The following is a 12,188-nucleotide window of genomic DNA, read 5'->3' as shown; positions in this document are numbered from 1 at the left end:
GCTTTAATATTGTCAGTGGCTGTTACAAAGGTACCGTATTTGCCAAATGAAATGTGGAAGCATTAAGCGACTCAAATGCAGATGCTGCTGGGTGGTGACTGTCAGGAATAACACTGGGTTGCTTCAGTCAGTATCTCTTAGCATCGATGTCCCTGAGCAGGCACTTAGCAGTAAGTTATAGTGTCATATAGACTTTTAATTACTACTTTGGAACTCTGTGGGAAGTGGCAGCCCCTTCCTGGCAGAGAGGCAAGAAACTGCTGATCAGATGTGCCTGTTTTTTTGCATGCCAGCATCTACTGTCTCCTGCTGTGCTCCTACAGGCACATTTAACCTCTAAATTGGAAAAAAGGAGGAGGACTTTGGCACATCACCTTTGGAAGGTTGCTGGCTCTCTGTGGTACGTTTGTGTAAAGTGTGGACAGAAACTCACATCAGTTTATGTACCGTTTCAATTCATCACGTCGTGCCAAGAGCAAGAGAAGATTATTATCTTTGTCAGACTTACCAGAAGTTTTCCTCAGAAAGAAATCCTTTGATGAGGAAACGTGATAGCAATTCATAAGACATTTTCTCACGAGATGCTGAACTTTTACCAGTTGCTCCTAGGTTACAATGAATAGCAAACTGTACTTTTTTAAAGAAGGACAAATGTGATATAATATTTCTGTTACTAAGTATTTTAAACTGTTAAAAAGAATGTTCAAAAACATTGATGCTGCAATTACTTGGAGAGACTTCTTGTCTGGTTACTGCAATGCTGTTTATGCTATTCTGTGTCTTTTGCAAGTGCAAAAATATGGTTTCTAAGTAGGTACAGCAAAGTAAAGTTTTGTTTTATTCAAAATAACTTTACATCTCCTGAGGTATGTAATTTCCACTGACTTTTCTACCACTAAAAAGATCCTTATTATCCAAATTACTTTAATTTCCCAGTCATGAAAAAGACAAAAACAGGAAGATAAAAGAGCATTTCATCAAGCATTTCAGCTACAACGGCTCTACACCATTCTTAATCTACTTGTGTTTTGATTTTTTTTCTTTTAACTGCTGTAGCTGTAGATATTCTTCTACAGTAAATAGTTGAGGTGAAGGTTTTTAGCTGTTTTACACTGCCTCGTGTGTTCATTTCTTGAATTAATATGTAAATAATAAATAATCAAAGTGACACCACTGATATATATAATTTATAAAATGTTCAGAGAATAAGCAGAGAAAAATTTTTATTCCATTTATTTCCTATTATTAAAGGAAATAAAGCATTTATACATGCCTGTCTGTCATGGCCGTCACATGGAACAAAGTGATGCTTCATTTTTCTAAAATTTGATATCAAATTTACAAGAGACACAGATTAAATTATGCCTATCTCTTTGGAGCAGTGCGACTAGAAGATGGAGTGAATGCTGCACCTTGGAGAGTGGGTCCTTTCCTAAGAGTAGAACTCTGTACATGGATGTTCTGATTGATGCTGTCAACTAAAATTGATCAAAACTTTCTGATCTGTTGACTGTGACTTCTACTTCACTTTTTTTTTTTTTTTAAATCGTGTTTGCTTTTTATCTTCCACTGAGTGACAAAAATTTGTAATAACAGCAGAAAGCTAATAGAATGACGGGCAGAATATTTTGATTCCCAAAGGTACAAATATCCTTATTTTCATACTTTGACTGGTTCTCTCCAAGCTGTTTCATTTGCTATAGGGGGAGGAGAGTACTGATCCTACAATCATTAAATAAGTCTTTTTGGAAAAAAAAAACCTGTGTATGCTTTTCTTCCATTAAGTGGGCAGTGGATGGCCTAACCCAAATTGCCAGAAGTTACTTGGCTCTAGTAATACAACTTACAATTTTTAGGCTACTTTTTTTAGCTTTTTGTATTTCATGGTGAGAAAGAACTCTCAGTAACAGGGACTGCAGTTAACTAGAGGGATCGGCATTAAATATTTCCATGTAATTTATTATCTTTCTGGTCTGTAGTTAGGTGCTGTGCCATTTTCACAGGCAAAAAGGGACTGTATGATCAACATAATGAACCCAAACCATATGATCCTTCTACCTCTACTAAAGTTATCTTCAACATAAAGGCAGCTGCTAGCATGCACAGGATAAATTGTCTAGCAAAAGGAAGTAGACAACATTGTTTTCACAGCACATAAGTACTGTGCTGGATGAGATTTCATGCATGCATTACTGAGTGTTAGTAAAACCAGAACAGACACCCACTCCTGCCAATAAAATTCTTTCTGTTGCTCCTTTGGGACCAATGATTTTTTTATACTCTTGCACAGCTGCTTTATGTGTGCCATTTCCATTGGGCAAAGCCAGTCTTCCTGCTTATGCCTTGGAACTGTTTAAAAGTTGGAAACTTGTCTGTAGAGCAGCTTCAGCAGATTTCTTTAGTTGGTAGGCGTAATGTTTAAAAGTTAGCAATGTGTGATCCATTTTAAGTCAGGAAAAAAAGACAAATCTATGTAAGAAAGGATTTTAAATGGAGCCAAACTTGCTGTCACTTTTACAATTCAGATTGGGAATTCCAGGTTCCAATGTCGTTATTTCCTCTCTGACATATATTTCAAATCATTTATTTATTTATTTATTTTCATTACAGTTGCTCTATTTAAAGTCAAAGTGAAGGCATTTGCAGCAACGAATGATGTGATTCTTGTAAGCATAGCTTACCCATGCTGTTATGTTTAAGGTTGCAAAGCACTTCCAGATCCTACTGATTGAAAGATTTTTGTAAGAGATAAACTGTCTATCACTAAGTTTAATAAATGTATAGAGAAAGATGTGCATTTTGAAATGGTGATGATGTGATGCTATTATTATTATTATTATTATTATTATTATTATTATTATTATTATTATTATTATTATTATTATTATTATTATTATTATTATTATTATTATTATTAGACATGGGGAATCCTCCCTCCTGGGGCCTGAAACAGAGTTTTCCTTGTGATGGCTGAGTAGCCAGCAAGACAAGAATTTAAGTCCTTTGGGTATACTCAAGCCAGACACAATGCAGACAAATTCAGTACTTACTCCATTTGCTGGAACAGCAGTCTCAGCCTTGACCTAATGAAGCTATCGTTTCTAGCAGTGAGAAGCAATTTACTTCTCAAGCTGCTGAGACCAGAATTTTTCAGATTAGAGGACAACTGTCTGTGCCAAATTCTAGTATATATAATGTCTTTTATTTTATTTGAGCTGTAGCATAAACAACAAAGGAAAAGCTGCAACTATCATCACTCTTTCTGCAAACCAAAGAATTTGATTTAACACTCAGATAAATTCATATATATAAAATTTCAGAACTTTAAATTTGAAAAACTGGCAGTAGTTTCCATTCCAGTAGTTTAATGTTCATGTATCTGAATTATACATTTGGGCAGTCAGTCAAAGGGATCACAGATATATGAACGCTAACAGCAGAGTGGCTGTTAAGCTTTATTGTCAGGAGAATTCCAGTTTAGCTTCACAGTCAGGTTAACAAACATTTTATGTATATAAGCTTTATAGTTCAGTATTAGATATTCAGTTATTAGACTTTAAAATATTTCAGCACACAAGTTGTGTATGGCTTTTTAGTGTTTGCATAGACATACAGAAGCATAACAGAACACCTTGTAGAAGCTTGACTTTTACATTCAATAATACAATTGTGAAGGCTTAAAAAAACAGAAAAAATACAATTATCTGGTAACTGGTAGGCATGCATTATGAAGGAGTATGTTGTTAAGGCTACTTAACATTTCAATTTATTTATTTTATCTTTTGGAGGAGGACTTTGGGGGAGGCTTGGGGTATTTTTGATTTTTTATCTGTTCCTTTTTGAGCCTGGGGCTTGGGTTTGTTGTTGTTGTTGTTGTTTTTTCCTTCCATTAATAACAGAGATCACAATATCTAGCCTAGGTGCTATTCCTTCTCACTGGTGAAACTCAGTCCTTTCTAATGAAAGAAAAGATGAATATTCCTGTTTTTTTGGCTTAAAAAAAAAAAAAAAAGTTCTGTCGGTTATAATAGTGATGAGTGGTTCAGAGAGACATAGAAATATAAGAATAAATTATATAGTAATATGGAAATACTTAATGTGGAAAGGATCTTCAGCTGGTAGTGGCTTTAGCCACTCACTTAGTGGCTTCATATTTCAGGTACTCAAAACCCAAGAAATATTTTAATGTTGGGTCCCCACAATCAGACGGTTATTTGTTAGTCTTTGAGTTTTTCTTTTCCTTCTTTCTTTCAGATGATTTAATGCCAAGTATAATGACTGCCAGTGTTCAAGGGGCATTTGGATAATGTTAATATACTTTAACTTTTGGTTAGAGCTGAAGTGCTTTTGTAGGTTCCTTCCAACAGAATTATTCCATTCCATTCCAAAGTGTTTTGTTGTTGTTTTTGTTGTTTGGTCAATTTACTTGCTTCTAGATTATTATTTTCTACATCTTAGTCTATGAGTTTTAAAAAAGCCCTTCTTGAGAAAGTGACAATTTGAAATATCTCGTCTTTTCATGTCTCTCAGCTGCAGAAATCCTTCCTTTCTGTCTTCCACATCTACAACCTCTTCCTTCCTACAATCTTTTCCTCCTCTTCAAAGGCCCTTTTCAATGACATTTGCTATGCTCACAAAAGACATCTTGAAAAAAAGTGGGCACTTAGGAAATTGTTTCTACTATTTTAATATTATTTCACGTGTATATTCAACTTAAGAGGAGAATGTTTTTTCTTTACTTAACCAATAGTTACCTGCTGATTTTTAATACAACATATTAAACATATTAATGTACAACTCTCCCTCAGCAAAGGCAAACCAGTACTCATATTTTTGTTGTTTTTGTTTTTAATACAAATCTGCATTTTGTCTGCAGACTGGACTGTTTCTAGTGAACAGAGCATGCAGAAATGCTACTGATAATGTGATGTTTTCAATAAACTGGAATTATAGTAAGTACAGGGTGAAATCCTGGTACTGTAGAATTCAAAAGAAATTATCCATTGCTTTCAATATGTACACAGTTCTTCTCCTTACTATTTTTGTTTCTGCTTATGTTACTGAGAAAAACAGGGATGTTTGAAGTTACTTAAAAGAAAAATCCTGTGATGCTGAGACACTTAAAAGCTCAGTTCTGATCAGTCACCTACTTTATATAAGGATAATTGCACGTTATCTTGCATTCTTGTGGGGACAGAAACACTTGACAAAGAATTTTGGAAGAAAACAAACAAAAAAAACAGTCATTTTCTTTAGATCTATGAAAAGCTGATGATTAGAACTTGAAAATATTCTGAATCATGTAACGCACTTTGTCCAGAAGAGCTATTTCATTTAGCTTTTAGAATTTTTAGGGCTCTCAGAATCTTTTGCAGTTGCAAAATGAAGACAAAGATGTTGTACAGTTAGAATTGTTTAGGCTTATATCTGACCATTCATGAAGACGTAATCTCTGAAACACTTAAATTGTATCCCATATGTTATGTATACATAATACATGATGCATAGTACTTCTGGGAGATAACCTGAATAATTCACCTGCAATAATATGATCATATTACTGCATTTCAGGTTATAAATGTTGCACTTCAGGTTATAAATGTTTTATTGTCATAATACATTATCATAATACATAAAAAAAAAAAGAACCCTAACATTTTAATTTGGCGAAGATGAATGCTTAATTTTTTGATTTTGGTTTTCTGATTAATGATTCTGTTTATTGCATCTAAATTTAATTTTGCATCTACTTATTTTAGTAAGCTATAGAAGTAGATGAGGAATTATATTAGACAACAATACAAACCTAAAAGAAATTATAGAAGTTAATCTCTTACATTTATCCTCTCCAAAATACTCACCTTTGTATATGTTTAAGATAGAGATGTGTACTTCAGAGGTAAGGCAATAAATGTATGGAAAGTGTTTCTGCAAAGACAAAAAATGAAGGAATCTGGCTTGCAATTTCATTTAAAAAATAAAGAAAGAGAAGAAATAAGGAATTCTCATTATTAGGAAAATAAAGATGAATTTCCAGAAGGTTTAAACTCAATGCTTTGTAATGTTTATGTCCAAAAGACAGGTTGAATTACATGTGTGAGGCAACACAGACATCCATTACTATTTTAACTAAAATGGCATGTATGAGGAAACAGGAGCATCCATTGTTGTTTAACCAAGACTCCTGTTAAATAACAGGAATAAGTCATTATTTCACATCTGCTGATCTTTAAAAAGGAAATGCTGTCTTTATTAATTCTAAATGTGTCAGTTTGTATGACCTAAATGATGGAATTTTTCAATGAGACCATTTATCATAGGGATTATCAGATGAATTTAGTATGTCTGGAAAGCTCATTTAACAGATCATTAACCATTATAAAAAAGATCCAGGTGAACTGTGCCACAAATGAATGCCTGGTGTCTCCTCTGCACACCTTCAGTTTTATTTCTGGCAGTAAGTGGTGGCTTATTTGGCTGAAAATTTATGTGAAAATGGTTTTCTCAATCACATTGTTTTTTCTTGGCTTCAACTTCATCCCATGCCTTAATTGTTACAATTTTTTTTTTTTTTTTTTTTTTCTGCCTGATATACCTTTATTTTTTTTTTTTGAGCCACAGTGTTTACTTTAATTTATTTATTTACCCATCTATTTATTTATTTTTGCATTTTTATTATATTTTGCCACTAATGTTTGTCTACCACAGGCATTTAGAAAAATAAAGTTTTCAAAGTCTTATATTTTTTCACTAAATTGCTGGTGAAATAAGTATATTGCCATATTCACTCTTGATAGTGTTCTCTTATAATGATTCTTAGATTACTTAGATTGAGAATCATGATTAAAACGTAAGAGAAAGATAATAGCAAGTTTGACTTTCAGAAGCTCATCTGCAAAGTTTCCGTTTAATTCACTTGACTCAGAGACAGCATATCATATATTAGAACCCTAAGGAGGATCTAAAGTTCAGTATTGTAAGAGGTTTAGTCGTGGAACCTTTGACTGTCAGGTATCCTTCTTGACTCTAGGGTTGACAAAGAGAATTGAAGGAATAATATCTCAGGTAATATTGACCAGAAATTAGTTCAGAATAGGGAAATAAATAACAGGGATAGCTAATTGTTTTTTGTCATTATAAAAATATAACTATGGCCTTCTATGTCAGCATAATATTTCATTATATCTTAATTACATTTATTCTAAAGTCATATTTATGTCCCATGCTAGTGGATATCAGTACAAGATCTTTTAAGAAAGACTCAACTTGTAGAAATATTCTCATTTGAGAATTCTTTAAGAACACACACACACAAAAAAAAAAAATCAGCAGTTCCACCATGTGATTCCAGGATAACTACACAAGGCTACTCATAGACTAGGAGCTTTTTACAGTCATTGTGTTTAAAGTAGTGAATACCAGAAGTAAACCTTATAGTTTAGAACATTATGGTAAAGGTTTGTAATATTTGTGAGCATAGCAACAATGTAACAACAAACCTAGATGTGTAGTCCCAAAGCTGGTAAGCAAGCACATAATTGTAGTTTTAGTAAGGTTTGGATTTCTTTAACTTACAAAAAGCCATCTCACTTATGGGAATTTTTTGACTGAATTTTCATAAGTGTAACAAGAATGTTTAACACAGCTTGTGTATAGCTAGTAGATACATAAGATGAATATGATCTTTACCTTACTGAAGATGATTTTTTGATTTATTTTTTTTAATTGCAGATCCGTCTGCTCCACCAGCTCCATCTAATATCAGAATTGCCAATATCAGTGCAAACAATGATGGAAGTGTAAATGTAATGATTACTTGGGATCTTCCAGAAGAACCTGATATCCCAGTGCACCACTACAAAGTCTTCTGGAGCTGGACGTATAGCAAATATGTGATCCCAGCTAAAAAAAAGAGAAGGAAGATTACTGATGGGGTAAGAAGGAAAACAGCAAATGAGACAGAAATATGGGTGTGTGTTAATTTTGGAATGTTCAAACATATTTCTAGCATAAAATAAATAGATTAGAAGTATCAAAATATGATAAATTGTAATAATTTCAACAGAAGAGAAAATTGCCTTAATTTTTAAGATCACCAATCCCATAGACAATTTTGATTTCTCGGTCTCTATGCTAAACTGAACTCAAGGAGAGAAGTAGACTTCTACCTTAAAATACAGACAAGTATTACAAGATTTTGTGGGAGAAACAGAAAGTAAAGTGCTGTTTCTTCTCTATAGTGAGGCTTATTTTACTGTTCTTCTGAAAGATACAGTATTGTTTTATTTCAAAAGTGTAGCATCATCTGTTGCATTATTTCAATATGCAAATAAAACTTGGGACACTATCATATAGAGTAAATATTAAATAATTATTATAGGTCCAAACAAAACAAAACAAAATGACATTTAAGTACTCTGCTGTACCAGAGATCTGACATATTTCCATAGCAGTAAATTCCTGTGATTTTTTTTGATGCACATCAAATATTGCTTTACTGGAAAACTATCTTCTGTCATATCCTTAAGCATGTTGTATAGTATCTTAAAGTAGGTAATAGGAATACAAATGTATCACAAATAACAGACTGGGCTTAATTATCTGAACTAACTTTTATTAATGCATTGTGAGCATTTGTTTCCATGTCTGTGTTTACCCTGTGTTTTGGCTAGTGTTGCCTGTTTACACTGTTATGAATGACAGCTGTAGGGTTATAGTTCCCTCTCTGTCCCTCAGGCACCAAATCCTGAGAAAAATGAGAGCAATTAAGGCATTATTCTGAGTTCATTTACAGCAAACTGGATATAGCCAAATCCACTGACGTGAGCATGGTGAACCCACCTCTTTTCATGGGAATGGACAGGGATCAGGGTCTGGAGACTGTAGCCATCATCACGAGCTTTACATTGGGAAGGAGGGAAAAGGAAATTTAACCATAATTGGAAATAATATGGAGTTTTAATATTTTTATTTCTATTTTTTTTAGACCTCTGTTGTACTTTTAAGAAATCACTTTAGCAAGGAGTAGATTTGTATTCTGCTAGGTAGAACATTTTGTGTTTCTCAGGAAAGCTGCCATTGGCTAGAGACCTTCAAATTGTTAAATTTGTTAATTTTTAATTAAATATTATTAAATGTTAAAAAAAGTTAAATAAGACCTTCAAAATGTTAAAACATCCAATAAAAAATATTAAATAATTATGACAAAGTTCTGGCCTTGAACAGAAGGAAATCCAGAAGATCTAAGACATATCTAAGAGAAAAGACAGGCTCTTAGAATACCTTTCATACTACTCCTGGCCCAGTGTACTTCTTCTGCAGCATCACATGAAACTGTACACTAATGAGATTCAGACTACCCCCACAGGATACTTCTGAAGCTATTGCTGGCCAATGGTCTTTTGAATATTACAGAAACTCTTCAGTCTAAAAACTGAAACTGTAAATAATATGAAACACAGTGGAAAAATCTCTTTTTTTGAAGAACGTTGAAGATTTTTTTCTCAATTTTTATATTCAGGTATGGTCTAGTTCAAATGTAGCCTAGTCCAAACCATTTTATAAAGATTTCTAGGTGATTCTAGGTAGACATTCAAATATTTTTTGCTGCAGTATTTAGAAATCAATGCCATTAATCAAGAGTTATAGTCAATAATAAATAACACAAAACAAGTAAACATAATTGAAACAAAATGCTTTTGAAAATTCCTGAACTGTGGCAGTGCACAGTTGTCCTCTTCACTCTGGATTGACTGTGAAACTTTAGAGGCACAAAGAATTCTAATGAAAACATGGAGTAATGTATTCTGTCTGTGACATGGGCTAGAAGAGGATTTTTATAAATACTAAAAATGTAATTAAGAATGCAAGAATACTGTGAAGCCTTGTGAATACTGTGAAGTTCTTTACAATATTATGGGACTTAATTTATAGGTTATTAACCAGAGAATGATAAACCTACTCATGTAGGATTGATTAATCCTACTCATGTACACTTCCTTGACAATAGAAACTTCATTTTTTTCTTTTCCATTTATCACTCTGTAGATGAAAAGAATCCTTTTTAATAAGGAGGTTTTTTTGGATGCCTGTTTCTTTATCTTTTTATTTTTGTAGAAAACGTTTTATAGAAAATATTGACAAATGTACTGAATCTTGCATTCTAGCTGTCTTCAGACTAGCTCTCTCTAGACTAAGTTGTCAATGATTTTCTAATGTAGAAATCATGGAGAAAAGACTTTAAATGTCTTTGGCTAAAATAATTTAGACACAAGAAAAAAAAGTTATACATATATATACTTACATATATGTATAAACAACTTTAATTTTGACTTAAAGAGTACGTGTCTGCATTTGCCAAGGAATTGACAAAATTTTGTAAACACCAGGGAAGTAAGTTAGTCCTTTATTAGTTCTTTTATAATGACACACAAAAATAGAGTTCAGTAAAATGTTATTTTAAAGAAAGAAAATTTTGTTCTGCTGAAATTTATATACATGTATGAGTTTTCTTTTCTAATTTCAAAAGAGTAGCGAGCTCAAGATAACAGGCCTGCTTTTAATAAGAGCTTGTGTTTCAGTAATACTATAACTGCTCTGTATATTTATTCTCCCCTGTTATAGCCCCAGAATTATGTGGTCCTGGAGGGACTCCAACCCAACAGCAACTACAATGTAGAACTACAGGCAGTAACACGCTGGGGTCAGATACGCCTTAAAAGTGCTAAGGTTTCTCTCCATTTTAGCACAACGCAGGACACCAGGAATAATAGTGAGTATTCAGACACCTGAGTACTTTCTCTCTTCTTTATTTGGATTTTGAATGTTTTGCGTAATGGTTTCTCAAGTGAAAGGAAATAATTTTTTAAAGCTGGCTGTTTGATAGCAAAGTGATCTTGTCTTGATCAAGTTGAGTAACCTTTTGATGTTAAATTTCTTACCTAAAAACTGATCATAGTTTTCACCTAATATTTTGTCTTAGCTCCTGCTCACCTGAAGTAAACAAATACAATGAAAATGGAAGCATGTGCATCACTGTGATGTTAATATTTTTAAAATACATTATAGTTATAAATACTAACTATATTCCTTAGTCACTGGAATAAATCCATTTCTGTGTCTTTATCTTAACTAGGCAGTTGTAGCTTGCAATCCTTTTCAAAATCCTGATTGTTTTGACTAGCCCATGAAATCAGATTCTTGGAGCACTCCAATACATATCTGCTATGAATTGATATAAAACACCGACTCTTCTATTAGGGAATCTAAATTGTTCATGCCTGATAAGAAATGAATTCTCAAGAAATTATTACACACATAGGACCAACATTGAAATTAAAATCTTGAGATCTTTAGAGATCAGGATATTTATTTTTAAGATCTTAAAAACCTCACGCACTGAGGCAGTGCTGTGCTGTGCTGGGCTTTGTTCTAGTAACTGGGAGAGAATCTCCGGTGCCATTATTATGCATACATAGCCAAAAAGACATTGAGCAAGCTGTTGAAACTCTTTCTCTCATTTTACTATAAAATATAATTTAAAATCATATCTGAATCTAACAGTAAACTGAGTCTTAGTTAAATGTTTTCATAATTGCAATACAATACTGAGTCCCAACTGCCAATGTATATACAATATACAATGCAGCAAAATTCTGATTAAAAGGTGCTAGAGATATCATTTTAAACATCCTTTCCTGATTGTTTCATTTTCTATCCATTTACATTTTTATTTTAAAGTACAATCAAAATTTAAACTTTATTTAGCACCATTGTCATAATGTTGCTGTTACCCTAAGTACTCTCACCCTGACTAATCAATCTCTATTTTTGCTGGACCCTTCTGCAAACATATTCTGTTTGGATATGTATGAAATATTTTGAAGTATTTTTTAACTATAACAGACCTTTTCCTACTACAGCAGTTTCACATTTTAATGTACCAAGAAGATAAAACAGACCTAAAGATCTCCTTTTTTCCCCCTATTAAGCTCATTTTCGCTACCTATTTGGGCCAAATCAGTGCCTGTGAGAATTATACCAAACCAAATTTGTTTTACAGGAAAGTACTTCAAAAATCAATCATAAAATCATGGAATCACAGGATGGTTTGGATTGGCAGAGATCTTAAAGGTCATGTATTTCCAACCATCCTGCCATGGGCAGGGACATCTCCCACTAAATTAGGT

General features: G+C 33.1%; 1 protein-coding gene across 5 annotated transcripts in view; it reads left to right on the top strand.

Moving 5' to 3' along the window:
* ANOS1 (anosmin 1) overlaps positions 1 to 12,188 on the top strand; it is a 140,083-nt gene that overhangs the window by 93,537 nt on the left and 34,358 nt on the right. For 3 of the 5 annotated variants that reach the window (XM_068682457.1, XM_068682479.1, XM_068682462.1), the window contains exons 7-8: positions 7,732 to 7,970; positions 10,624 to 10,771. In XM_068682457.1, coding sequence (XP_068538558.1) covers positions 7,732 to 7,970; positions 10,624 to 10,771 — 387 coding nt within the window. The remainder of the gene's footprint in view (positions 1 to 7,731; positions 7,971 to 10,623; positions 10,772 to 12,188) is intronic. The other 2 variants (XM_068682471.1, XM_068682484.1) reach the window with 1 other exon arrangement.

The sequence above is a fragment of the Anas acuta genome, chromosome 1 (genome assembly GCF_963932015.1).
Source record: "Anas acuta chromosome 1, bAnaAcu1.1, whole genome shotgun sequence".
Taxonomy (NCBI): Eukaryota; Metazoa; Chordata; class Aves; order Anseriformes; family Anatidae; genus Anas; species Anas acuta.
The sequence above is the reverse complement of the archived record's forward strand: the minus strand, read 5'-3'. Positions and strand labels throughout refer to the sequence as shown.